The following is a 27,896-nucleotide window of genomic DNA, read 5'->3' as shown; positions in this document are numbered from 1 at the left end:
ACCCTCTGCGTTATGATAGATCATAAGAGTCTGGAGAGGAAGGTCTATATCTGTTTCCCCTTCATGTGTTGACCTTCTGGAGCTAATCATTTTATGCCTCTCTCTCTCTCTCTCTCTCTCTCTCTGTACCCCGTTCTGTCAGCAGTCTTCTTTGACCTTCTCCAAGGATCTCACCAAAGCTTTGGGAGCGGGGCTTTTGCCCAGCCCCTTGGCTGTTGCTGCAGCAATGGCCGCCGCAGCTTCCTCGAACCATCTGGCCCTCCGCGCGGCGGGTCCCGCGCACCACCCGCACCATCACCTATTGCAAGGCCCGCCTCTCAGCCACGCCATCCTGAGACCCGCCCCCGGGCCCATCCGCACGGCTCACGGGCCGATCCTCTTCTCCCCGTACTGACACACCACCCTCTGACTTCCGGTCAGGAACAGCCACTCCAAAAGCACACTGTGAAGATACAAACATGATCAACAAACAGCAATTGAAAAGGGGGAAAATATTCAACCATTTAAATACTGAACTGAGAGAAACACAAGGGAAAGGAACAACGGAAAGGAGTAGAAGTTTGTGTCTTTCTTCCCTTTACCTGACACTCTCCCTCCATTTCAAAGACTTCCGAGTGACCCGCGGGTGGAATCAGCAGAGGAGAGTCCTTCATTATGCATTGAACTCCCTTGTACATCTCTCACCTCCCCCCGGTCCCTCTCCCTTGCACTGTGGCCACGTCATGGCTGCCTCAATAGCCACAGAAGAAACACATGCACACCGCTCTAGAAGCATTAAACCACATGTATAATTATTCCGGGCCAGGTCTTCTCCTGTCGTCACGGCTCAACGTGTTCTTCTCATCCTATGCACCTCAAAATCCAAGACAATAATGTTATGTCAGTAGGGTAGCTGCTTCAATCGGTCTTTGCTGTATGCGCCGCGTGTAGATGTGGCGGCCTCCCTAGTACTGTACATGCCCCTTCTGCACCGGAGGTCAGCCACTCTTCAGTTTGTAACACCACATCCTCGCTTGATACGGCATGACTCGGGCAGACAGGCAGGTCGTGGCAGAATGGTCGCCGGATCTGAACACGTCTGATGGTTAAGAAAGCAGAAAAAAAAAAAAAATGACTGCAGGGGGGATTGCGCTCCCCTGTCATTTCCTGAGACGGTGAGGTGAGAGGAGGGTTGGCACGGGTCAGTGGATGGATGGACCCCAGGCAGCATGCAGACACACGCAGGCCCAAACCAATCTGTGCTTTTAAAATAGACCGCACCCCGAGGCACATCTGCCAACCTCCATATCAGTCAGAGAAGGACCTCACTAAAGGGGGAAGAGTGTGTGAGACACAGCAGAAGTAACACATATTGCACTGCTGTATTTGATACACAACCCCCACCTTTAGCCTAGGTTGGGCTTTGACTTACAGTAATGAGAAATACCGGAGAGCATAGTTCATGTGTGTGTGGTGAGAGAAGGTAGTCAAAAAGAAACCGATCGTCATCACGTCTCCCTGGTTTGATATTTGAAGGCTGATTCACTGTGTAGATTGGAGGTATGATTTAGGTGTGACCCTGTGTACTGATGTATTTATGTTATTTCTGCATGCTGCCTCGGAGAAAGATCGTGCAGGGTCAGGTGTCTGCATCACTGGGTTGAACTCTTCCATTGCTGGCCTACTCTCCTCCTCCTCACCCCCATCTGCAAGGGTTCATATATGAGTCTATAGCAGAGGGCACATCAGAACCGGCAACCATGATGCTCAAAGGGAACAAATTAAAGTTGTGAAAGCCAAATACATTCTTGGAGAAATGATGTTGAGCTGTAGTGACAACCAGAGCCAGAGGACCGGTGAGGCCGTCTGGGGGCAGGGGAGCCGAGGCTTCCAGCTCGAGGCATCTACCCACAGTTCCCCGTCTCACAACTGAAAGCCATGAAACGCACCGTGATTTCTTTTTCTGTTACAAAGACGTTGTTAGCACTTTGCTTTGTTCGGTTTGGACTGTTGGTTTGCATTTCTATCACACGTGGAAAGAGCAAAAATAGGAAACAATAAAAAACATATTTTTGTAGGTAGGAAAAATGTTAATAACTGCATCCGTGAAGAGATGAGAAGGGTGGAATTATTAGATGGCGTTGACTAATACGGACTGACATGCGAGCAGATCAGCGGGGAGCCACGGAAGCTAGCTAAGCAGCGGCAGGCCTATCTCACTCGACGGCTTGGAAACGTTTGCCCTCTTCTGAACGAGATGTACACTGTGCCCTTTCATTGAGAAGCAATGAGCTCTAATGTCTTACCTTTGTCTGAATATTGCAATGCAATGAGCAATTTTTATTAGAGTGACTTGTTATCATTGTGACATGTTGTCTGGAGTCATGTAAACTGGGAGCACGCCAGCTGACAGACTTTTCTGTTCTTCCATGGGGAGTAGGCTACAGAGAGAGAGAGAGCGAGAGAGAGAGGTTGAGCTGGGCTTAGGGACCGACCCTTCATATTAAAGGGCCTTTTTACTATGGTAATCTCTGCTTGGGGAACAGGGTACATCACCAGGTATCAAGGGATTTAAAAGCTAGAATTGTTCAACAATCTTATTTTTTTTCGTTGGACTTGGAGTTTTTTTCTGTGTGTGTGTGTGTGTGTGTGTGTGTGTGTGTGTGTGTGTGTGTGTGTGTGTGTGTGTGTGTGTGTGTGTGTGTGAGAAATATGTTTAAATGAAAATCCTGAGGAACATTTTTAATGCCATTACTTAAAGAAGGAGCTGGCTCGGTGTCAGCTCCCACCGTTGTGCTCTTTTTGTTGCTGAACAGAAACCTTCGTACTTCATTTTACGAGCGAGATACTGTGCTCTCCTTCCTGTCGGTGTGTGCTCCATGTGTATTGTAGTGTGTGTTGGGACCTGCTTTCTCCTCACTTCCCCACCAATCAGAGAATAAGGCAGATAAAAGTGGTGGGACACAATAATGGAGACAGAAAACCTGCACGTTTTGATTTGGAAAAAGATTGATCAATCATCCTGGATTCTAGATTATTGATCAATGACCTAATCAAATTAAAGTTGTGTAGTAATCTTGTCCCCGGTAGGTCAGTCAAGTAGCAAGCACCACAGATGTGGTCATACTGTGGTCATTTCCACTATTTCATCCTCGTGATTCACATGGAAAATAAATGTTACAGTAGATTCCTATTTTCTGGGCAGGTATTTCATGTTAGCTGTGTTTAGGCTAATACCCTTAGCCTTATTCTGCCCTCAGCCTCTCCCCGAGCAGAGATAATGAGAGAGATGGAGAGGCTATGGTGTAATTTTGTCTTGCCAATAAAGTTATTTTTTGAATTTCATTGTCAGAGGGGACAAGAGTTTGTATGGCAAATTGTAGCAATACCCGACTCATTCTGGCTAGTCTTGTTTATTGCAATAAGAAAATTAAACAATAAATGTGTATGTGAGTAAAACATTATAAATGTAATTTAAATGAAAAAGAAACTTTATGGTAAATACTATTGGTATCAAGAGAAACCATGGTGGGAAAAAAAAAGTAAATGTCAATAAATCATTAAATGAAACTAAAGGTTGTCAGAGTTTTTATGAATCAATCATTGTGTGACCTTCAATCAAATGCCATAACTCATAAAGAAAAATACAAAACAAATATCGAATCACTAATGCACATTATGCATGTCACTACAACAAGAGAGAGAAAATCCACAGTGAAACAGATGAACATTATGCATGTTTGATCGTTTTGGATGATAAAGTTGAATCATCTGGAGAAATATTACTGACTCGTGGATTTTGTGTTAGAATAAAATAATTAGCTTGGCTCGCAGCTAACGATGCTAGCAGCAGGAACAGTGCAAACAGCAGCAGTGCTGACGGAGGAGTGTTTACCTGAGTAACGCTACTATATCTTTACTATACTAAATTGGGTTAGCTACTATATGAATGCTCTGAAAATCATATAGAGAACCTTTAAACTTTGAACTACTCACATTTCACCAAACACTCTTTGACAGTATCACTATCTGCTAGTTCTGGATATGCACTAACGGCTACTTTATTAGGTATAGCTAAGACAATACAATAAAAACACATTTCTTAGAGGTTTTATAGGGGTCAAGATAATAAAGTGGATATTGAGTGTATTTGGTATCTATGGAAACGTAGGCTCCACAGTACAATTTAAAACATTTTTATGAATTTGAACAGTTGAGCATTTGTTACATTCAAGCATATAACCATGCGGTATACCTTTGTAATACATTGAGCAGAAACATTAGCGCTGTAACGTTTTAAAGAGTCTCATCGGAGCAGCAATCAGACAATGCTGAATCTATTTTGTGAGCATCGCATGCAGCTGGCAGCAGCAGGAGCTGACTGGTGCTGCTTTGTACTGGGATGAAGAGCACCATTGTACTGTCTGGAGAGCGTTGCTGAGTTCCCGTAATAGATGGCCCTCGTGTCGTTACCCTGGGATTTCTTTTCTCTTTCTTTTTTTTTCAAGCATTCCCAAACAGTGACAGCTTGCCAGCAGTTGTCTACATCTTGCAGCATTACACATGTCAGCCACTAGATGGCCCTACTGTCGTGCCTGAAACAATGCAGTCCCACTCACTCTGCAAGGCATAAGCCATCAAAAGTCTTCACACATCAAGCTTGTGTAACCCTGCAGGCTGATGTTCAAGGTCATTCAGTACATATGAACGGTATGTATTTAGCCCCTATTGTTCTGACTATATATAGTACATTATCTATAAAGAGCTGCTCTTTCTGCTCTGTGAGCATGTATGAAAGAACAATGCATAGCCTTGTGACAGAGAAAAGGAGATTGGACAGATGGCCGCTCTGCTATTTTTTTTCTACGATGCTCTTCAAAGACACTGTGAAACCAAATGACCCGTATGAATTCTGCAGCACCTTAAAGTAAAAGGAAAGCCAAATGCCAAATTTCCACTGAGATGGCACTTGAGTTTCAGATATTTAGAAAGTTTAACTCTGCTGCAACAGTGTGGAAATAAAAAGGGTCTGTATATTTGGAAAAATGTATTAGACACTTAATCATTTACAGTTGTATTGCATTCAAATATTTGTTGGAATGTCTATTCACATAACTAATGAGCCAACTAGAATTGGACAAATATCACACCACATCTAAACATCAGAGTGTATAGAAAATAATCTTTTTAATGTTGAATTTGAAGAAGATGTCCTTTTTTCCATTTATAAACCTCACGATTCCTGAAAGCAAAAGCAGAATGGCATGGAACTAGTTTTGCACTAGACAGCAGCTCTTCTCTTGAGAGCTCCGTGCAATGAGATGTGGCAATAAGTGCACATGGGGAGATGGTCAGACACGGATCTTCAAATGGAATCTGAAGAGGTGGATACGTATGTACTCTTTTCTCTAAATACACGTCTGCACCCTAGAGGAGAGGGCACGTCCCCGATCTGCCATCTTCCTCGCTCCCCATCTCTTTCTCTCTCTAGTGTTTTGTATCAAACATGTTGTATGCAAAGATGTGAGAGTAATCCTTCTGTGAAGGCAAGAATGTCTTTTTTTTTGCTTGATGAAACATGACACGCTTTCTACAGTTGTTTGCAAACTGGATCTGGCCAAATTAATTTAGGGGAAAAGATGAAACAAAAAAGTTAGATTTGCTATGCACACTTTCACAATCTAATTAAGACAAGACATTCTTTTCAGGATGGAAAAAACAAGATCTGAGATTTTTGCATTTAGGCTACAATCAAACTAGAAATCAGAATGCATGAGATGAGAAACTGTTTACCATACATCCACAGTGTTGACGCACTAAATGTTGAGAATGGATAAAGAATAATTCATTGATTAAGAATATTTCATATGAAACATGGGAATATCAAGACTTGAACTCTTGAACAAAATGTTAACCACCGACAACAGAAAACCTTGTCGGCAAGAAGAATGAATCATCTACAAGAAACGAGTCTAACCTGAATGCAAAAAAAGGTCAGCGTTCAAATTGAAGAGGTGAGCTGTTTTTTGAAAGTTTTGTGAAACCATTACCTTTTAAAATTTAAAAGGTATTCAACTCAGACACGGCAATTAAGCAGACACTGCTTCATTTTAAGGGGCCACTGGTCAAAAAAAAAAGATAGCCATTACTTTTTATGAGATATCTTCTGAGCAAACAGTGGTCACTGAGTGGAAGTGTGTACACAGACTGTGCTGCATTTAAACTACAGAGTGAACAAGTTGAAGCGTGTGCAAATGCAAATAGTCAAAATCTACACATGATGCAAAATCTACACATGATGCCAAATCAGATGCAGAATGAGGAACATCATCCGCATGGATGCCTCTCTCTTTTGTGCAGCTTCTTGGGGTGTTACACCTGCGTACACTCCAAAATTACACAACAGCGTATCAATGTCTCAGAAGAAAACGGCTGCTTCTTACTAGCATCTCAGACTCAACTTCCCCATTTCGTTCTGTCCAACACCTGTATGATTAAGCTCATTATTGGCCTTTGTCTTCCAATACTCTGACTATTTCCACTAATGGCAACATCCTGCTGTGACAGACATTTATCAACGCTCCCTTGATAAAGGATCATATAAAATACAGTCTTCTGACTAATATCACTTCCTCTTCAGGGAAATTAAGTCACGTAATAACCCAACTCCCACTCAAGGGTCACACAAAATTGCCACGTACCCTCAGCTAAGCTCTGGATACAATTCATAACACATTAATTTAAGTGCACGGCAGTAAATCTGAAACTTACTATGCTTGTCATTAAGGGCTCTAAATTGACAGTTTCCCAATATGTTGCTCTCACAAGGCATCTTAGAGGGCTGAGCTGGCAGTAGCTGGGTGGCTTAGTTGTGTTGGCATGGCAGCAGCTCCGAGACAAAAGCCACAATTGTGAGAGAGGTCTGCAGTCCTTCATGTCGGAGTAGGCGGTCAAGGCAAATTGTCCTTCTGCCCTGACCGTGGCTGCAGTGAATCTAATTAACTGTTCTCAAGCAGTGAAAGAAGACCCTTCAATAAATGAAAATATATGCGGTGTTCGCAAACCAATTTTTGTCCTTGAAGCAAGAACATGACTTTAGAAAGGAATGAAAAGTACTTTTATTGAAACTGTCCAAATTTACAGAAATACCGTGCATGGAAACGTTAGAAAGCTGCATCACATTAGAGAGTTAAATGCTGGTATTTGAAAACTGGCACAATGGCCCTCATGATTATACATATTTAAATCAAAATTAGACAAAAAGCCATATCCATAAATATTGCTACATTAATAACATGTCATACATAACAAACAAAATGTATCAAAGAGAAAGCGAAGTCATAGTTGAGACTATGACAAGTTTTTAAACATTGTATTTATGTATTTTATGTAATTGTGATTTTATATTTAATCTCAGTCCTGGGATCAAAAGGTCACTTAAGTTTTAATAATGTCTAGTCAAATAATTATTAGCCATTTTTAGTGGACTAAACTAGTCTGGTCTTAGCCAAAGAAAACTATGAATATTTTAGTCTAATGTTACTCAAGAAGTTTACGATGTTTTTCGATGAATGAGTCCTTGTTTTGTCTGTGTAATCGGTTTAAGGACAGGCATCCATGGGACACAATGCACAGTCCTATGTTGTTATATGCCAAGAGGCTTCACAGACAACATTTACAGCCGCCCCTCTTAAAGCTACAGTTAATGTAACGTACTATGTGTTTGGGGAGAAGGACTGAATTTCATACAAATCGTTGTTTTCTTTATCATGAAAAGAAATATCCCCGACTTAAGATGTGTGTAGAAGAAAATTAATTACCTCACAGTTGTAATTTCATCGTATCCTATTCTACAGCTTCTGGTGAACATCTTTCTCCCCTGACAGTAATAAGAGCTCATCTGAACCAGCCACAGAATTGGACCTGAAGTCCTTTTCTTCCATGTGTGTTAAAGATGCACAGCAGATGTCCATGTAGGTTTTATTCAAACTACATATAGTAAGTCTGTCTCAAACAGTGCATGCTGGGAAGTCTGCTAGGATTGGATGCTGAAATTATAAAATGTATACAATTGATGTTTGGTTAAGAAGAAAGAAAATTAATCATTCCACTAAATTCTTGATCAGCACATGTGCTATTAGTTAAAAACAATGGCTGTCTTCTATTCTGTCCTCATAAGCCAGTGTGACAGTCTGACAGCATGCAAAACACCAGGACTTACACACCGAAGCAGCTAAATCATAATCATTCATCATGGGTTTTATTATTTACACTGTGTTCACTGTGAAATGCCAAAATGTCTTGTGTGAAAAAGATCTACTGGCAGACCTAAGATAAGCAATCTGCAAGAAGACAACGAGCCTGGACTATACTTGTATAGTACAATGTACTGGATACAGCACTCAGCTAAAACAGATCAAACTGCCTCTTATAATTCAACATTATTAATTTTCATATTAAAATGTTATACATCCTTATCTACATTTAACTAAAAAAGTATCACTTCTATGCAGCAATCCTCTAGCAAACAAGTTTCTGCCCAACTGATCTGTCCATTAGCTCCTTGCTAATGTGGGACCCAAAAGCCACAGTGAGTCACAGATGTTTTATGTCCCCAAGGAATATGTATATAAATCTCTTACAATAGATGCATTGTAAGCCCTGCAGCGTTTCAGGAAATGATGGGGATGAAAACGTTTGAGGGGCGAGAGGGGGACAGGGGAAACAGTGTCACTGAGGCTTGATGGTCAGACACTGGATGAAATGTGAAAGATATGGTGCCACCTTTAATTAGATGATGAGTTACTGGCGGAAGGAAACAAATAATGTTGTCATTCAACGGTATCCTGTTGTGACAGCCGCTCACTAATTATCTTTTTGTCCTCTGACGCCCGAGTCTCCCTTTACTGAGCTCCAAACCGATATTTCACTTTCACACTTACTTAAATATCTCAATTGAGATAATGAATTTAATCTGGATGAAGACTGAAAATACCTTTGAAAAGACAGGAGGAAGTGTATAAAAACGCAGGCGGAAACAAAATGGGAAAGATGATTTTTGCTGATATTTGCACACCTCAGCCTTGAGGATGATTTCCTCAAAGTCATTTCCTCGCAGTGTTCATTGCGTCAAACAACGCAGTATTGGTCAGTACTCCTTGGCATCTATCGCAGACGCTCATTTAGGTTGTGAGCTCATCTGTGTGACGCACTCACCCGCTGCATTACGGGCAGAGCAGCAGACGTAGTATGAAGAGCGAGCTCGTCCACACAGGGTTGGTGGGAAGGAGGATGTGTCATCCTTTCAGACGTTTATCCTGAAGACAGATGCCCTGTGCTAAACTAAAAGACAGGTTAAAGAAGAAAAAAGGGAAAATAAATAAAGAAATACCACCCAACGATTTTATGTTGAGTTTTATAATATACTAATGATAATTAATATTGTCATAAACTAGCCCACTTTGTCTTCTAGATACTGGCATATCATAAGCAAATCAAAGTACATTTGCTATAATCAGGACGTGGCACCATCAGATAAGGATCTCATTATAGAGTCATGGCAGATTTCTAATGAATTATAGTGCATATTATTATCAGATAGGGACGTATAACGAGCTTATAATGTGCTTCCTATGCTCACAATAGACTTTAAGTGTCCTCCTCCTATCTTATCAGTTTTTTATCATACTTGGCCGTCTCTGACATCCTCTGGCTCAGACGGTCACTGTTTCCACAGTAAGTGAGGTGGAATAAAGCTGCTGTCCATCCATCTGCCATGGCGACGGACCCTCTATCAAGACATACCTAAAACACAATCCATGATTTTGCATGGCCTGAGCGATTTGCCTTCATGTCTAGCCTGACAGACGTGGGTGCCAGCTGTGTTTACCAAGACACTGTGTGTTATGAACGTAATCACTTTACCAGCCCCTGCCTGCCTGTTATGGATGGCACTTGTCATTTACAGAGGAGAGCCGAAGGCCATCAGTCATTTGTTTGTGTGTGTGTGTGTGTGTGTGTGTGTGTGTGTGTGTGTGTGTGTGTGTGTGTGTGTGTGTGTGTGTGTGTGTGTGTGTGTGTGTGTGCGTGTTGAGGGACCGGGGTTGGTGGAGCTTTTATCTGTCTTTGGCTCCATGGTCGACAACGCAGTAAAAGCTCCTCATATAATCATTGAACAGAAAGGGAAAAAAATGAAAATACAAGCACATGTGAATGGTCAATTACATGCATAACATACACAAAGCTGTTCTCAATATAATGAGAAAACACCTCATGAAAAAGAAGTGTTGAATAATGTAATCATAGTTCCAAACACAGTTGATGTTACATGAATATCAATTAGCAGCATTTGATATCTATGAAGACATTTAATCTGTGGGTTTGTAATTCATAAAACAACAAACAGAGTTTAAAAAGTGAAGTGAGTGATGAAGGCAGCAAGGAAGTGCCTTAAGCTTCAGTTCCTTTAAAAAAGAACCACAGTCTAATTCTGGCTTCTAGCCATTAGCAGAGATTTCCCCTGTCTTCAACACATTTTGTTTGCTTCAGTGTCTGCAGTGTTTACTTTAGTAGAGCTCAACTTGGCCGCATCCCATTGGCTAATAGTTCTCTGGCTGGCTCTGATTGGACCAGCAACGGTTAGGCAAGCTTGTATGAGACAGTATGAATATGACGAAGACGTACTGGGAGAAGATGAAAAATAATTTATAGCAACTGTTGAGCCGAATCAGTACGAGCCTGAAATTCACACAAGCCCGAGGTTTAACTTTCAGCCAATCGTTGACCTTCTTTATCCTTTGGTTCCGCCCTCGTATCCGTCAATCACAATGGAGCCAAGACAGCCGTTGGGCTGACTGTTATTACGCCTGGAAAAATAGTTTCTTACAAGAAGTTAATTTCTAACCTTGACAAACATTTTCAGGTAATGTTTATTGAATATGGACAAAACTTAAACAGACTATCTAAAACCTAAATCAATTTTGGTAAACATGATAGAGAATCTAGCTCATTAGAACATTCCAACTGCATTTAAATCAGATCAGAGTCGTTTTATGAGTGTGTTGGTTTAAGTAAAATGATGAAATCCTGGAGGTCCAGTTTGAAGGCAACATTAGCAATCATTTCATGTGCCTCTCAACGAACTCCTGTGGGAAATATATGGCTGCTGTTGCTCCACTATGTTAACCAGCCACTAATTTCTGTGGCCGGGGGCTGTGCATATAGCGTACAGTTGATTTATTAGAGCCATCAAAATTCAAGCATCTTGTTCAACTCGTCTCCAGTAACCATAAGTGACTTGTAGATTATCATAGATACTATAGAATACGAATAACACCAAAGCAGGGGATGCTCCTTTTCTGGGTTTGTCACTGCAAGTCACTCCTTTGACTTTATTTGGCCGTTGTTGAGATAAAAGCATTGATTGTTGCCGCTGTGAAGTTCCCTTTAATTCTGAACCTTGTAAATCTCTTATGTATTACCTAATACGTTTTAAAAACCCATCATGTTTGAGTTTCTACCACCATTTCAAATCAAACAGAAAAAAAGTGAGGACGCCTCTTGTTTGTGTACCAACGGAGATATGAGCCGGTGCTGTCAACGTGTTGCTTTGCCTTCAAGAGAAACACAACCATCTTGATGTGATGTGTCAGAGTTGATCAATAGCTGACCCCTCATACCACGAAAGCAATAACAGCTGTTTCTCTAAGGTAGGTGAACGCTCCATGAATATGTTTCATTGACTTGGTCTCCTGTGAAAAGAGACAAAGTGGAGCACAAAAATGCCACTGGTCATTCATAGGCGAGTTTTTCTTATTGCCTGTGAAATTACCTCTACGCAGGACTCACCTTTGCTCCAGTGTTGTGGCAATCTGTATTCTGCTTCAAAACACAACAACCCCGAGTGTACAGTGGGCATCGGCCAGTGGTGGAGGAGACTCTCACATTTTAAAGTCATTATCTATCATTGTACTTTCTTAACAACGTTAGCAAATAAACAACAAAGAAGTAAACCAGCCCACTCAGGAAACAACTGACATTATTGAAATAGAAAAGAGCCGAGATCAGTGGGGCCTAGTATTTCCAGCGCTGTCGTGGGAAATGTTTCACATTGTCTCATTGGCACCCGTCGCATCACAGCTGTGTAAATCAAGTGTGAAGTTTGTTTGTGTGTTTGTATACTAATATGTGTGTCTGCACTCTCTCTGTACTGCAACTGTGAAAGTACAGTACGCTCACGTGGACACTCACGCAGCAGGTAGGGACGAATAACACAATTCATTCAACATCAAACGTTCCGATTCAATCAAACGGAGAATAATGTGACTGTGATGTGGTTTTGTGGTTTCTAATTTATGTCTCAGTCCCTATGTTGCACACTTTGATGACATGACTCCATAATTTCCCTTGACACTGTTTTATGACCCGGCATGACAGACAGAAATTAGTCGAGTAAGTGCAATATCAAGCTGTGATGGAAGCTCAATCGCTATACTAATCAATATTAATATACCATATTCCCCTAATCACCACAGTATTGATCTATACACCCTACATCTCCAACATACATTCAGAGCTCTAAAATTAGACACCTAAAAGATGGAATTTAAAACAAAATATCAAGTAAGCACTCTGTGAACACACAGTGGAGGTCCAAGTTGCAAGCTTGCAGCTAGACTAAGAAAAACATAACTTTTGATTAAAATTGGTTTGTTTAGTTCAAAGACGAACCCTGTCTCATTGCAAACTCCTCAAATAATGACAGTTGATTAGGAAAACTCCCAAACCAAGACTCACAGCTTTAGCTACCAACCATCCAAAGTTGAATCCCAGTGGTAGAGTAAGAGTATGAGAACAGACAATACTGGAAAAACATTTGCAACCTCCCAGAACAAGACCCAGTTACCATCACAATGGCAGACATCAAAGAAAGAGTGTCAGGTATGAAGGGCTGGACAGCACCAGGCCCTACTAGAAAGAAACTAACTGCACTCCATGAATGTGTGGCAGCACAAATGAAGCAGTTGCTGATGGATGGTCCCCACCCAGAGTGGTTAACCCAAGGCCAAACCCAAGTCCTGATCATGAAGGACCCCCAGGAACGATTCCTTCCAACTACCAACACATAACCTGCCTCTGCCATCATGGAAGGACAAGCCCCTGCAGGGCATCTACCACCGACAGATAGAAGAAGTGGCTGATATCGAGACATCATACCAGTGGCTCAAGGCACAAATCATGGCAGAAAAGGCACTAAACATGGCAGCACAAGAACAGGCACTGAGCACAAGGTCAAGAGAGGCCACACCAGACAGGACCCCAGGTGCAGGCTGTGCAAAGACACTCCTGAGACAGTCCAAGACATAACAGCAGGGCCTAAGATGCAGGCAGGTAGGGCGTACATGGAGCACCATAATAAAGTGGCTAACATAGTGCAGAGGAACATCTCTGCTGATTATTATGGGCTGGAAGTCCAAAAAAGCTGTTACTCTTTGCAAACGAAAAATCTCCATAACTCGGACATTGATTGCAAAACATTTAGCAGCAAACAAAAATTCTTCGGCAAACTGACGATGGCATCTCTTCAGCATAAATAACATGAGTAGGTTTAAAAACACAACTCAAGTCAGCTTCTACAGCGCAAATACACATGTAACATATTCTGATTGCGTCATTCTGATGAAGAGGATGCTGTATCTATCTTCAAGAGTATTCTCATTGCATGATGAGTTGAAAATAGGCTGTTACGAGACAGACCACAACAGAGATTCAAGAGCCTAAACAGCACAGTCTTATTTTCTCTGAAAGGCCTCAGTGCCAACCATCGTCACAGAGAGAAGATTAAAGCTGTTGACAAGAAGACAGCAGAAAAACACTTTTAGTAGCTCTTTACAAAACACAGAGAGAAAAGAGAGTGTGTTTTGGTTTAGCAACACAACAGCTCATAGTTTCTCACACCTAACTAGGTCTAATGCAAATAGACTTTCAGAGCATAAAGTCCATGTCAGTCTCAGTCTCCAAATTAACATTTAGATGGAAGTGACACTTCGGGACCTCAAAAGTCATGGATTAGGGAGGAGTGGGTGGAATGAAAAACTGCATCCATCAAAGTCATTTTGCATGCCACAAGGAGAAGTATAGAGTGAGCTCTAAGTTATATTCACCACATAAGATTAGAGCCTATTAACTCAATTATTGACAGGTGCATCTTATGATCTACCGCGGAGAGGCCCCGAATCGTCTCGATCTGCTTATTTTAGTCTCCATGTCGCCACGAGCAAGAGCGAACAGCAGGGATGGCCACTGGGTGTGTGAAGGACAGTTTTCCTGTTACTGTGTTCACACATGTGGAATCCCCTTTGGACTTATTGGCAAGCGATTGCAAGCTGTGCATCCAAACCAGGCCTGTATACAAATATAGCTTAATCTATGCCCTGCCATTTCTCACACATCATTGTGATCTCACTCTCCCTTCTCAACCTTGCACACTCTCCTTTTGCTGTCTCGCTCTGGTCGCCCTTATAAGGGCCATTGCGTCATCATGCCCTCTCAACTCCACGGGTGGAACATACTTTATCTTCTCCCATTCAAGCCATGAAAGCCTGCACAAATGGATGATTGGCAGCTCCATTAGGCAGACAGTAGAGGAATCACTGTGTAACTGTAACTCCAGGTTCTATGTGCTGCTTCCTTTCACCAGACACACATCAACAGGAGAATAGTGCATATTTTCATATCCTTACATGGACCTCCATACAAGCAGAGCGTGTGTTCCATAGCGAGGTCATCTCAAACTATTCAGCCTATTAATTCAGGAAACAAACAACTTCATGAAACAGTTAAAGAAGGTACGAGTCAAACCAGATGCTGGCATTCAGTCTGCTCTTTATGCGCATGCAGATACATGTTTGAGAATCATCTGAATAGGAGAACGGCAATGAACTTTTTACAACATTCAACCGTTGCAAAGGAAGATTTTAATATTTTCAAGTGGCCAACTTACCGCTCATCATTCCTCATTGATGTGCATTAGATGTTTACACTAATTCAAACATAATCATATTATATGATCCTAGCAAGAAGCCGAACCGTCTACTACTAGTCCACGTATAGTCACCATGGGTTACCTGCCGGGAGCCAGCTAACCGTGAACGCCCTGCCTAGCTGTCAGCCCCTATGCAGCTGTCAGCCGCTCCGAGGGGACCCCACACTCAGGAAGAGTTTTCATTGTCAAGTGTGCCAGTGATGAATGACATCCAAATGCATTACAGCAGAGGAGGCGTGTCATATTGTTCAGGGTATGTGACTACATGTGATGGATTGCAGGGACGTTCATCTCGCCCTGCAGCACATCCACACCAATATCCATTCACCCTTCAGCTGGATGAGAAGCTTCCCCTGCCATGGCAGCCGGATAAACTACCCCTGGCACTATTTTCCTCTCTGTTAGTCCAAAAGCAGGGTTGCTTTGATTACCAAGAAGGATGAAAAAACACTCATCAATAATGTAAAAATGCAATTAATGACTTCCCCCACCTCTGTCAGATCTCCCATCCCGAACCCCTGACTGCCGCAATCCCCACGCGACAACATACAGGAACAGGACAAATATGGAAATAGGAAGTCATTACTAAAACATAGCAGTGTTAACCTTTTTGCAAAATGCACTATTTGGATCCGTGCTCGGTGCTTTGTTGTGGGTGTGATGCCCTCTGCTATTGGGGAATCAGTCTCCAGAGGCCACAGCCATCGATATCTGTCCCCCGTGCCTGTATCGCAACTTTGATCTAACTTTGCTTTGCTGAAATATTCATGCTTCTCTGCATTCTGAATGTGTGTGCAAACACCAGCATAGTAATTGCCTGTATAATTGCAAGCAAAAAATTATAGGTTTAGTGTAATTTGAGTTGTTTTCAGCTGCTGGTGACATAGGGAAAATGCTTTTTTCATGACGCATAAATATCTTGTCAGGATTAACATGAATACTAAATGTTATTCTCCAGCCAATGTTTACTTTTATCGGAAATGATAACTACACTGCCAAACCAACTAAATCATGTAGTGCTGCTTGGAGGTAAATGTTGTTTTTTTTATTAAAGTGTCACTCTGTTGGATGTTACAAGACAAACATTTCATCTCACCACCTGTCAAAGCCGTTTAAGAGAGAATTTAGCAGCCGTGAAAACTATCTCAAGTGACCCTCTGAATCACTTGTTACTCGTCCTGTCAGTGCCAGCATGCTGCTGATGTGCCTGTCCTAACACCACACGATTTTACATCTCAGCCTAATATTCACTTCTTGATTTCAGTTCCTATCAGTTTGCTTTCTTATTTTGTATGTAATAAAAAAAACATGCAACACTGTCAAAATGTATGTTCATTTTGTATTAAAATACATGAAATATTGTTGGAAATTACCCTGATACTTCATTAACTGACCAAAACCCACTGGGATAGGTGGACACATGTTTGTGTATGAATGGCCATTACAAGCACAGCTGTGGAGCCTCGTCACATACATTACCATCTGCTATCTGCAGCCTATATAATTACTTTTTAAAAAAGATTAGTATTTTGATGACTACATCAACTGGAGTGGGAAAGATGTGAGGAGGGTGGCAAAGAGCTGGATGAATGTGACTGAACATGCAAGTTCAGGTTTTATCCCAAATTTAATGTTCAGCTGCAATTACAACTAGCCTACGTCATGTTCATTCGTGTCCTTTTTCGCCAAAGCCTATAATAAAATTCCATAATAGCTTGATGTTTGGACTTCTGTCCACGAACGTGACGTTCTCTTTCCTCTCTATTTTGTGTGTGCATGTGTGGTGGGGAGGCGACAGCTCTCAGGAGCATCATGACCATCGATGAGTTTTCTAAGTAGCCTTCAGCACAACGTGATGTAAGACATCAGGTCTCGCTCCACCTACGCGCCAGCTGCTGATTGGCGTTACGCAGGTATCCAGCTATCATTTATTAGCCCAAGTGTGGATGCCTCATTCATCCTGAGCGGATCTCACTACAGGATCTATCCTTCCCGCTTCACTCTGCACCAGGGCGCACGGAGCTGACTTCTTTGACCAAACTCTGCTCAATAAAAACAGGTAAATATAAAAAAAAAAGGTTGCTTTTAAATGCTTAGCGTTAAATGTGAACATTGTTATTCTGTTTTCAACAGTTTTCTGACATGAAGATGTGAATTTAATATTTGTCGTCAAGACAAAAAGGGGGACTGCGTGACATTATTGTCTTCGTGTTTGTTTACTGGATGCATACAAGAGAATCAAAACAATAATTTAAAAAATACGGTTCATAAACTATATCCTTGTAAACCGACACCGCGCGCTTTTACGCACCAATTACGCAGCGGGTTATGCGCAACAGGTACAATTGGTTTCTGAATTTTAGCGATATTTTAGCGATATTTTTTACAACTTAAAGTAGAATAACTGTACATTTTCTCGCACAGGTGTTGCTGAGAAAATGAGGAGAGGTCTGCTGCTAGTGACTCTTTTCCTCGTCATGAAACTTCGATACAGCCAGTCCAGATGCGAGGAGCCCGGGTCGCGTAGATCAACTTCAGATGTAGGTTTCCTGGCGCGTCATGACAAAAACTGATTTTAAGACCATCTTTCAGACCCTCATTTTTATATTTATTATTTTATGTTTGCTTCTCATAATCGCAGCAGCCCACAGGCTTGGACGTCCTCAAGCGGAACATTCTGAAGAGGTACAGCGATTTGGATTATGACAGCTTTGTGGGACTGATGGGAAGAAGAAATGTCGGTGAGTCTCATTCAACGTTTTGATTATTTCATCTTTATTAAATCGTCTGAAATGCTTTTTTCTATTTCACATCTATTTTTCCCTTTTCGATTTTTCTTTTATTGTTATCAGAGGCAAACGCTGAGCCACAAAAAAGTAAGATCTTTGTGATTAGTGACGTGTTTGCTTCCTTCACATTCTTTGAAATCATTGTGTTAATTGGTTATGATTTTGCTTCTATAGGGGAAATGCATGACATTTTTGTCGGTCTTATGGGAAGGAGAAACTCAGAGCCTGGTGAGTGTGACAATTCACATCAAATATTTGTTATAGCCCTGTTGGCTTTTGTGTGCATTCAGATTCAAGATGTTCAGCCTGCAGACAATATACCATTATGGGACTGTAATGTCTGTTCTCACAGATAATGGTCCCTGGAGGAGAGAGTATCCAGAGAGGAGAGGCATTTTTCTCAACAAGTGCAGGCTGAGGTGGGTGCCTATTTTTTTGATGGAACATCTCCACTACTTATAAATAAGTTAATGCTTGACCTGGCTGATAAAGGATAGAACATCAGGGGACTAAACTAGTCTTAAAAACAATCAAATGATTAATGATTTTCTCTGTCATGTGTTTCTAAAAAGTAAATTTGGGTATTGAATAATGTATTACACTCACACATATGCATGCTGTGTTTTGGTGCAGGTTTCTACAGGGGTTGTAGACGTTCCTACTGAAACAACTCTCAGCCGGCAACAGAAGATCCCAGAAACACAATGAACTACATGGAAACGACTAAATGGCGTGATTCACATTGTAAACCTGCCAGCTGGCTTATGAAAGTGACAATAACCTACACAGATTGTATTTGTTTTATCTTGTTTTTTTCTTCAAAAGTTCCAAATAAACACATTTTTATACATCATTTATTCATTCATCGACATCAGTGCTTTTTCCTGCAGCTCTTTTTGTGTGATACTTCAAGCTTCAACGCAGACAGTGATCTTCAGTCACAACTGCTACAATGTTCACTGTTGGTTTGTATAAAATGACTTGGCAAGAGGGAGTCATTGGATTTTGTACAATACTGTGTTAATTAAAAGCTGCAGTGTTCTCAAAAACAAGTTTCAAGTACACACACAGAGCTCAAATCACTCAATGGTAATAAAAAAAAGAAACAAAAACACACATTTTTAACAGCAGTTGTTGTTTTTCTTACTGAAACAAACATTGTGTCAATATTGGCAGTGGCTTTAAAGTCTACTTAAATGATTAAACCACAGAATGTTCAAAAGGAAATCAAAAAAGGTAAAAATGCAAACGGCCACAAATACAAAAAAAAAAAAATTGCAACTTGAAATGTTGTATGTTGTTTCAGAAAGCCTAAAAGAACCCAATTTACTAAAATTATTCAATTAAAAAATTAACTCAGCAGTGAAACAATTCAAAAGTTAATTAACCAGAACCTCAGATGTAACACCAACAAATGAAAGAGGCCATAAAGAAAATATGCTTAATGTTTTTGAAGTTGTGATACAAACACGCAAGTTATTGCTTGCAATTTCAAGGAAATAATAATAAGATAATGAATTGAAAATGATAAAATCTTCACATCAATCAGCTGCTGTATTATTGGCTCAGGTCAGGTACTAGTAAAATACATTAAAATAACATTCTATGTGCCTCTTCCTGCATCACTCCAAACACATATCTGTAACTGTGCAACATCATAATTAATAGACTGAAATGCTGATTATGTCCAAAATAATTAAAACAAAATGTATTTTAAAAAAAAGCCCAGCCATACAGCGCTGCCACTGAATCATATTCAGATGTAACAACTATCGCCGTGAGTGTGCTCACACCGTCACACTGGCTGGATTCATACTGTGATGGGATCAAGAAGACCTGTCAGAAGAAACCATTAGCCGACATGGGCTGTGAAATCAACTCCAGCTAAACGCAGAATCAGCGGTGCCTGTCTTGAGTGACTGCAGTCCTGTTCTCAGTGGCCTGAGAGTGCAGATTGTCTTTACGCCCTTTCTCTGGCTTCGTCTCTGCTTTAGTTCGGTTTCCACCGAGAGAGAAGGCTGAAGTTGTGTGACTCTTTCCATTCGTCTCCTCCTGAACCCTGTGAAGTCCCGCCGTCACGGATGTCTGTGAAAGTGTTCCGAGGCGTAAAGAGGGCCGGTAGCGGGGCCGGTAGCCGTACGCCCTCAGGTGATAAGTGTAGTACTCCAGTGTGTACATCAGCTCTGCTTCTACATAATGGAAAGATACTGCCAAGTCAGAGCAGCACTGTGGACCCTGAGAAGGAATAAAACACACACACACACACACACACACACACACACACACACACACACACACACACACACACACACACACACACACACACACACACACACACACACACACACACACACACACACACACACACACACACACACACACACACACACACACACACACACACACACACACACACACACACACACACACACACACACACACACACGATAGGATACAAGATAAACACATGTTAGCACAGGACAGCACAAACACATACATGTGAAAGACTTGAAATAAAACACATTTCAACGACATGAGAACACACTCCAAATATGGTACATGCAGCATTTTAGCATTAATAATTAGGAGCCATATGAAGAAAAAAAACGATTGTTAAAAAAAAAGAGTGGCAGTCTCTATCATCCACTATGCTGTAATCAGATTTCACAGATTTTATGGCACGCACGCACACACACACACAAACACACACACACACACACACACACATATATACATATATATATATATATATATATATATATATATATATATATACATATATATACACACACACAGTTTATATATAATTATATATAATTAAATATATATATATATATATAAATGTGTGTTCTTATATTTGAGCAGCTTCTTACACTCGTCGTGTGTGACAGGATCAGTAATGAACCCGTCTCATTTTAATTGCAAAGTACAATAAATCATTTGCGTCATCTGCGACAAATTGACCAATTTTCCCTTTGTTGACAGGACACTGTCTCCATTGCAATTATATACTTTAAAACTAATTTCAATTCACGAAGTGGTCAGGTATGGCATTCACATTCTGTGCCAGATAAACACATATTAATTTATTCCATTGTTATTCTATTATTGCACGCAGTGCACGTTGAGTTAAAGAATAGATGTCTATTGTACATTTCAAAATAAAAGAATCGTTCTCTTACTTGAAGGGCAGACGCACACTAATAATATTAAAAGGATTTTCAACTAACCTGACTTGCCCCTTTCTAATGAGGATAATCCACTCCACAGGATGTCTGTCTTATCACGGAGCCATCTGTAAACCCCCATGTGCTTTAATAGGGACATTTTGGGCTCTTTTGGACAGCTTTATGAGTAGATATTTTATTTTATTAACCTTTATTTATACAGGTAAAATCTCATTGATTTACAAGAGAGACCTGTTCAAGGTAGGTATAAGATATAGAAATGGGAATAGAGGGTCAAGCATATGTGGTTTCAGCATATATGTGGTGTATATTTACTTGCTTTTACCATCTCTACCAACTTATACCGTAGTACCGTTTCACAGCAGTAGCTCACAAATAAAACATAAGTGAAGGGACTTGCCTCAATAATTGGGTAGTAGCAATAGCTCCAGTACCAGAAGCTCTTCGAGAACTTGCTAGTTAGGTGGTGCTCTGGCACAAATGGGTGGAAGGTTTCTCTATGCAAAGTATCTCTGGAGTCCCCTGCAAGCACGCCCATCTTCTCCAAACACTGCCCCAGCGCCAAGTCCTCCACGGGTGTGGTGTGCGAGCAAACTTTGGTTCGAAAACCTTCCACGAATCTCTTGAGGGCCTCTTTGCTGAGCACATAGCCTGCCCCTCCGCTCATGTAGCCCTGCTTGGTGTAAGGCTTGAAGCGCTTTCCGAAGTAGATGGGCTCTTCAGGGGTGTGATTGGACAGAATCCAGCGCAGGTTGTCCACCACCACGTAGGTGTCATCGTCTGCTTTCAAGAACCAATCTGCTTCGCTCGCATGGTGCTCGTAGACGTAATGGAAAGCCCGAATAGTCTTCCAGTAGAGCTGGTCACGGCCCTCCTTAGTGCCCAGGCCCACAGTGGGGAAGTCTGGGTCCTCCTCAGAGCTCATGAACACCACCACGTTGCAGTGACGACTCCAGGTGGCCCTGACGTGGCGGGCCCTGCTCTGCAGGTTATACGGCCCAGTCATCACCCAACAGAGGACACGTACCTTCTGGTACAACGCGTCCGCCACTCGGCTGTCGTCATCTGGAGGGACACAGCCAACAATATAACATTAACATTGGAGTGATGGGATGTAGTTCTATCAGGAACGCCACACAGGAGCACGACGGCTCCGTATGCAGTTTACTTCAGTGTTTCTTTCCCTTTCATTGTATTTTGAGACATGAATGACAGTTGAGTAAGAACTGACAACCTTGGACACCTTTTCGTGCAGTGGAACCCCACTGAAGACAGTTAATAGTTAGAGTAACTAAGGGTGGGCAAGTATCAGTCAAAATGCACTTCCTTCTTTTACCAAGGACACTTCCAAATGAATAAAAGCTTCCATGCCAAATAAGATGCACCTGCTCTGTCAGTGTCTATCACAGTGGTGTATCTTGTAAAGAGTCTCCTGATGACCTTTTTTTCAACTATGTGGTGGCATCAGCCATCTTTATGGGCTGGTCTGCTAAAAAAGCTCTTGGATGGTAGGATAAACAAGAATGATGGTGTCTGCATGTACAAGCATGTGCAGAGGATGCTGACGTGGATCAAATTCATAAAAAGGCATCCAACTATTACAAGTGTAGCAATGTACTAATTCACAATACATTCATTTCACAACGTTGTTAAAAGGGATATACAAATATATGTAGACTATTTTAAACAAAGCTGTGGCTGAGGTTTGTCCAAACACTATATTTAGTATAATTCACAAATAATATCATAGTACCGAGGCTAGGAAGACATTGTGCCTTGCCACAACTGTAAAAACAACACATAATGATTAGATAAAGTGTATTAGGCCACTTCTTCCTTTGATTTTGCATATAAAGATAAAGATTTCAACCATCAACATAAGAATTAATTGTATTTATAGGCTACTTAATACAATTTATTGACTGCGTATGCATTCAGTTTAGCATGCGTACGTAGGTGCGTCCTTTCAAAGGCTTGTGCATGCCCACACACAGTGCTCCAGGAGGTAGGGCGGGAGGTTATGGCCATCGTCCAGGAGTACCAGGAATTTGTTTATTCAATCGATATATCTGGGGACAAGGCAGGCTGTGCGGAACGTTTTAAAAATCCCATGCAGAAAAAGGGCACTTTCTCTACAAGGGCAAAGGGCAGGGGAGGGATTTAATCCGCGTGTGCACGGCCCAGTGCATGTATGTCTGTATGTTATACGCACAGATATATACACCTTTATGTTGAGAGTGGAGCAGGTTGACGGGAGCAGCTCCCTCCTTCCTCCAGCTGGTTGGGCTCACCGACACCACCGTGGCTTTTTCCTGAGCCTCTGACAGCACAGCGTAGCTCCGCTCAAACCACACCTGGTGCAGGAAGAAGTAGATACTGCAGGCCCCGACGAAGAAGCCCAGGGAGAAGGCCCACCTGGAGCTGGAGGATTTCATGGTAAGACCGTCCCCAGCACTGTGATGTCCCAGTTACAGCGTCTCTATAGGGAACACACCAGGATCGATTTTGATGGACTGGTTAGTGGATGTTATTTTGCAAATCATCAGAACAGGCGATAAACTCATATGGGATTTGGACCCCCACCCAATAAACCTAAAATTAAATTACTTTAATGTGAATGTAGGACTTACTGCAAATCAGAAAGCGTGCTCCAAGAAAACGGGGATTTGTCCCACTAATAAAAGGTCTGAGGCTCCCAGATGACATCATCACACTACACTGCTGTTTGTCTTGAAGCCAAACTAACAAACGTACATTTAAACCGAGCTAAAGGCCTAATAAAACACGTGGATTCATTTTGGCACGAGCAGGCCTCCTTCAGGACTCCTTTGTGGACTTCACGCCTTGTTGCAGCGTCACTCCAACATCTCATTAGATTCAATCTGTTTGCCTCATAGAGGTTCAATGAGGTAAAAGACCCCCAAAACCTGACACCGATGTTAACGATCAACAAGATGGGTTTGTTTTTTGGCGACAACAACAACAAAACAGAGAGTATATTCTTCAGCGATCACGACTCCACTCATTATCTCCTGCCTATAAATAAAGTAGGTGATCCTCGGCATCGCGTCGGTTTAGATCAAACATGACAGTGCTGCGACAGCGAATTACAGCCATGTGGTATCCATGACTACAACTACGATATGCTGACATGTCGTCATCATACACGGTTATTTCCAGCCAGTTACTCCCGTAGGCCTGTGTGTGTGTGTTTATCTTTGCTGGTTCATCAGTCATTTGTGGACGCGACATGCTTAAACCATTTGCAGCGAGACATTTCCTGTTTCTACATAAAAATCGGTACAAACCTGCTACACCTGTCGGTCATGTCGTCTCATACTGGTCACGTGATCCGGCGTTTCGCTTTTCGATCGAATTGGTCCCCGTTTCCGCATCGCAAATGAGATGATTAGTGAGGAGAAATAGCCACCAGATTCTCGGCATCAAAAGCTCTAACAAATGTGGCCTCTCATTGGCTGGCTGCCGGTGACGTATTGAGGAAGTCGCCTTTTCACGTCCTGAAAAGGATTTACGGCAGTTAACTGCGGTTTTACACTAATATGTTTATTATTGTCGAAATGTGTGATTTGAGGCTGATGTGAATTGGAGCGAAAGGGGTAAAGCTGGTGCTCTGTTTTGACTTGGCCACTAGGTGTCGCCCTAACAAAGCCTAATGGTTTGTAGATAGTACCATGGGACTCCGCAGGGGGGCGATGCTGTCTCCCTTTCTTTTCACCTTGCACACCACAGACTTCCAGGACAAAGCCGGGCCATTCCACTTGCATACGTGTTGTGACGCCTCTGCAGTGGTTGGGTGTGTAAGTGATGGACTGGAGGTGGAGTGGGCTGGAAGAAACCACCTGCTTCACCTTTGGGTGCAAACCAAACACCTTTGAAGTTGTGGTGGATAGAGGGGGATACTGAACACACTGTTTTCCATTTGGATAATCCTGAGCATCCTCTCCACCACCTCCTGGACAGACAGCAGAGCTCCTCCTCTCACATAGCCTACCCCTTTTCCACCAAAGCAGTTCCAGTGCTGGATCAGGGCCAGTGCTGGATTTGGAACCGTTTTTTCTGTTTCCAATGACAAAAAAACTGGCTCTGCAGCATGCAGCAAAGCAGCAGTGGTCTGTAGAGGAGACAAACTGTCTCCTAGCATTATGGTCTTCAGCTGAAGTCCAGGCGAAACTGGAGGGGGCTACATAAACAAAGTCCATATTACAGCAATTCTAAAAAGAGATGCCTGCGGCGGGGTACGAACGTACTGTCGAGCAACAAACTAAAAAAAATGAAGACTACAGGGACCATAAAAAGCACCTCGGTCAAAGCAGCAACGGGCGGCCGAAGAAGAACCCCCACTTCAACATTCTGGACTCGGTCCTCTGCAATAGACCAGCAAATAAGACAGACTGATTTGGCTCGTGCCACAAAGACCATTACAGGAGCAATAACCTTGTATAACACCTCACCTCTGTCTCACAGAGAACTCTCAGCTTTATCCTTCTTGTTCTGACTTTCCTTTAACCTGAACATGACAAATTCACACATTGTTTTTATTATTACAGTACTAGTATTTTAATTTAAGTAGAAAAAACAGCAGAAAATGTGCAGTCTGCCTAATGTATATAGTATGTTATCCTATTTTTTGTTTTATACAGTAGTTGTCGTAGTCCGATAGTATATTCCAATGTATCATTATTGTGTATTCTAGAGATATATCTAGTGTGATATGTAAATTTATATTTTTAAAAAGGCACCACTGGGCAAAATACTAAACAAACACATTCAGCGTTAATCTGGTTGGACAAATGTATAATGTAAGACAGACACACAAATACTGTGGTATAGAAAAAATTAACAAGCAGAGTTCCTATGAAGACACAAAAATGCAAGATATGGACTAAAAGAATAGTTAACAACTGGAAGTTTACATCTGTTTAATAAGTGAAGTGAGAATTTCCAACCCAAAGTAAGGCGTCGTTTCTTGTCTTAAATACAGAGATTACATTAGTTGCTTTGAAAGCTGCTCTTTTCTGTGCAGAAAAACAGATCTTGCTTATGAGTCATGAACGCACTTATGAGGAAGGAGAATGTCCTCTGCAACCTGTAATATTTCCAAGATTTCATAAGACAAAAGAAGAGGAAGTTCAAGTAGGCTACAAAACCAATCTACACTCATATGCAACCTCAAAACCGTTAAAAGTAACCCGACAGATCCACATGTTCAGTTGGGTTCGAGTTGTGTAGTCTGATCATCTTTTCCTTGCTTTAATTTAAAGCCACTGTTTATCATTTTCATGGGAATTAATCATCTTTCAAATGATTCTATAGATCTCCTCCAGATATAAAATAGTCTGATTGGGATAATAAGTTGTGTTTGTTTGATTAGGCTGCCTGGTTAAATTCTTCCACATTACTTCTCCCTTGTTACAAATACAGAATGCATGAGTATGCAAATATTATATACCGGTACTTTTTTTTTTTTTTTAGCTACTCCAAGATTTCTCTTCACTAAAAAGTCCATTCTGCACTGGAAGATTCAAGTTTCCACATCATTTGCTTAAAACACCATACCAGTGTTACTACATTGTCCATCAACAACATTGGCCCCTTCGCTATAAACCTCTAGCATGTTTACGAAAATTACTTTATTTTTGAGATATCGTGAGATAGTTTGTCCAATTTCAATAAACATTTCAGATTGTATGCAAAAATGTTTGTCAAGCTTCGTTAAAACTCACCTTATCATTAAATCCTCCTTCTAGCTCAAATTCGAGTTTAAAATTCAGTTATTCTAAGAAACTACTTTTCCAGCCGTAATAGCAATGGGCTAAAAGTTGTCTTGGTCCTGTTTGGCTCAGTCACGCCATAAAGAATACATTTTCACCTTCTCCCAGTACGTCTTCCTCATATTCATACTGGGATGTGTTGAAGTTGTTCTCTGACCAGTATCTTCTCTTCTTTGAATTTAGTAGGCGTACTACCGAGCAGTGAAAAGTGAAGGTAAAAACATTGTAGGCTCCTGCGAACAGAGACAATGAAGTCACATGACCTACATTACCATTTACAATACATGCGCACAAACAATGAATAATAATAATTAACGTATATATTCTTTAAGTAGTATTAATACAAATAATAAAATAATTAAGTGAGAACACATAACAACACCCCCCACCCCTCCTTACTTGTGCAACCCTCTTAATGTGGACTTGTGAATGACACCCCTGGGGATAACCCCCTATGAAGCACATTGATTGTAAATATAACTGGCGAGCGTTAGGTGTGCTGAGCACCCAATGATCCCCAAAAAATTGTCCCTTTATTTTGGACTATCATTCTCACATTTGTGAATGAAGAACATCAGACTTTTGGGGTAAGGGGGAAATCATTGTAACTTGAAATCTTACTTTAATGCTGAGCCAAAAAGCCATCACTTGGTTTACAAAGTACTACAAATGAAATTGTATTAGAATTAAAATATAATGAGGTAGACAAAGGCAAATAAATAAAGATATATAAGATTAGTCTGTGAATTATTGGCCCAGTGTTTTGTTTTTTGTTAAAACATTTTTAATGACATAAAAAGAAACAAACAGTATGCATAACTACAATAAAGTACATAAACCCAACGGGCTTGACACGCCTATGGCACTGAGGAATAACATATCAGGCTTTGATACATGTGGTGGAAATCGGTTTATGATCACCTGATGAGAAATAAGAATACAACTCCTAACAGAGCTTTTAGTCATTTATTTTATAAAGAGTCCAAAACAGGCTAGCAGTTGCTACAGACAGACTGTAAACAGACAAAGTCTAATAAGTCAAAGCCCTCGCAAACAGGGTGTCCAAGCGGACCGCATCACCGACATACAGCTTCAGAGCAAACTC

The 27,896-nt window shown here is 41.3% G+C and overlaps 3 protein-coding genes across 5 annotated transcripts in view; 2 read left to right on the top strand and 1 right to left on the bottom strand.

Annotated features, from left to right (window-relative positions):
- znf385a (zinc finger protein 385A) overlaps nucleotides 1-3,554 on the top strand; it is a 57,659-nt gene extending 54,105 nt beyond the window's left edge. For all 3 annotated transcript variants that reach the window (XM_084016288.1, XM_084016289.1, XM_084016290.1), the window contains one exon: nucleotides 146-3,554. In XM_084016288.1, the coding sequence (XP_083872414.1) occupies nucleotides 146-394 (249 nt within the window). In that variant the 3' untranslated portion in view covers nucleotides 395-3,554. The remainder of the gene's footprint in view (nucleotides 1-145) is intronic.
- A 13,344-nt stretch (nucleotides 3,555-16,898) lies between these two features.
- tac3a (tachykinin precursor 3a) lies at nucleotides 16,899-19,209 on the top strand. The gene is made up of 7 exons (XM_084015271.1): nucleotides 16,899-17,081; nucleotides 17,447-17,562; nucleotides 17,664-17,763; nucleotides 17,875-17,898; nucleotides 17,986-18,039; nucleotides 18,164-18,230; nucleotides 18,445-19,209. The coding sequence occupies exons 2-7, from the start codon at nucleotides 17,461-17,463 to the stop codon at nucleotides 18,461-18,463; spliced, it is 366 nt and encodes a 121-aa protein (XP_083871397.1). The 5' UTR covers nucleotides 16,899-17,081; nucleotides 17,447-17,460; the 3' UTR covers nucleotides 18,464-19,209.
- A 362-nt stretch (nucleotides 19,210-19,571) lies between these two features.
- c1galt1la (core 1 synthase, glycoprotein-N-acetylgalactosamine 3-beta-galactosyltransferase 1, like a) lies at nucleotides 19,572-24,448 on the bottom strand. The gene is made up of 4 exons (XM_084015270.1): nucleotides 24,308-24,448; nucleotides 23,224-23,478; nucleotides 21,400-22,064; nucleotides 19,572-20,046 (listed from the first exon to the last, which is right to left on the bottom strand). The coding sequence occupies exons 2-4, from the start codon at nucleotides 23,432-23,434 to the stop codon at nucleotides 19,708-19,710; spliced, it is 1,215 nt and encodes a 404-aa protein (XP_083871396.1). The 5' UTR covers nucleotides 23,435-23,478; nucleotides 24,308-24,448; the 3' UTR covers nucleotides 19,572-19,707.
- Between the last annotated feature and the right edge of the window lie 3,448 nt (nucleotides 24,449-27,896).

This window comes from Eutrigla gurnardus (genome assembly GCF_963514095.1).
Source record: "Eutrigla gurnardus genome assembly, chromosome: 8".
Lineage (NCBI taxonomy): Eukaryota > Metazoa > Chordata > Actinopteri > Perciformes > Triglidae > Eutrigla > Eutrigla gurnardus.
This window is presented reverse-complemented; position numbering and strand designations above follow the sequence as displayed.

Coding starts and splice junctions, on each gene's coding strand:
- c1galt1la (XM_084015270.1), bottom strand. CDS start 23,434: ATGAAATCCTCCAGCTCCAGGTGGGCCTTCTCCCTGGGCTTCTTCGTC. Junction 22,065..23,223: donor GCTCCACTCTCAACATAAAG/GTGTATATATCT, acceptor GTGTCCCTCCAG/ATGACGACAGCCGAGTGGCG. Junction 20,047..21,399: donor GCTACTACCCAATTATTGAG/GCAAGTCCCTTC, acceptor ATTCCTTCTCAG/GGTCCACAGTGCTGCTCTGA.
- tac3a (XM_084015271.1), top strand. CDS start 17,461: ATGAGGAGAGGTCTGCTGCTAGTGACTCTTTTCCTCGTCATGAAACTT. Junction 17,899..17,985: donor AAACGCTGAGCCACAAAAAA/GTAAGATCTTTG, acceptor TTGCTTCTATAG/GGGAAATGCATGACATTTTT. Junction 18,040..18,163: donor AAGGAGAAACTCAGAGCCTG/GTGAGTGTGACA, acceptor CTGTTCTCACAG/ATAATGGTCCCTGGAGGAGA.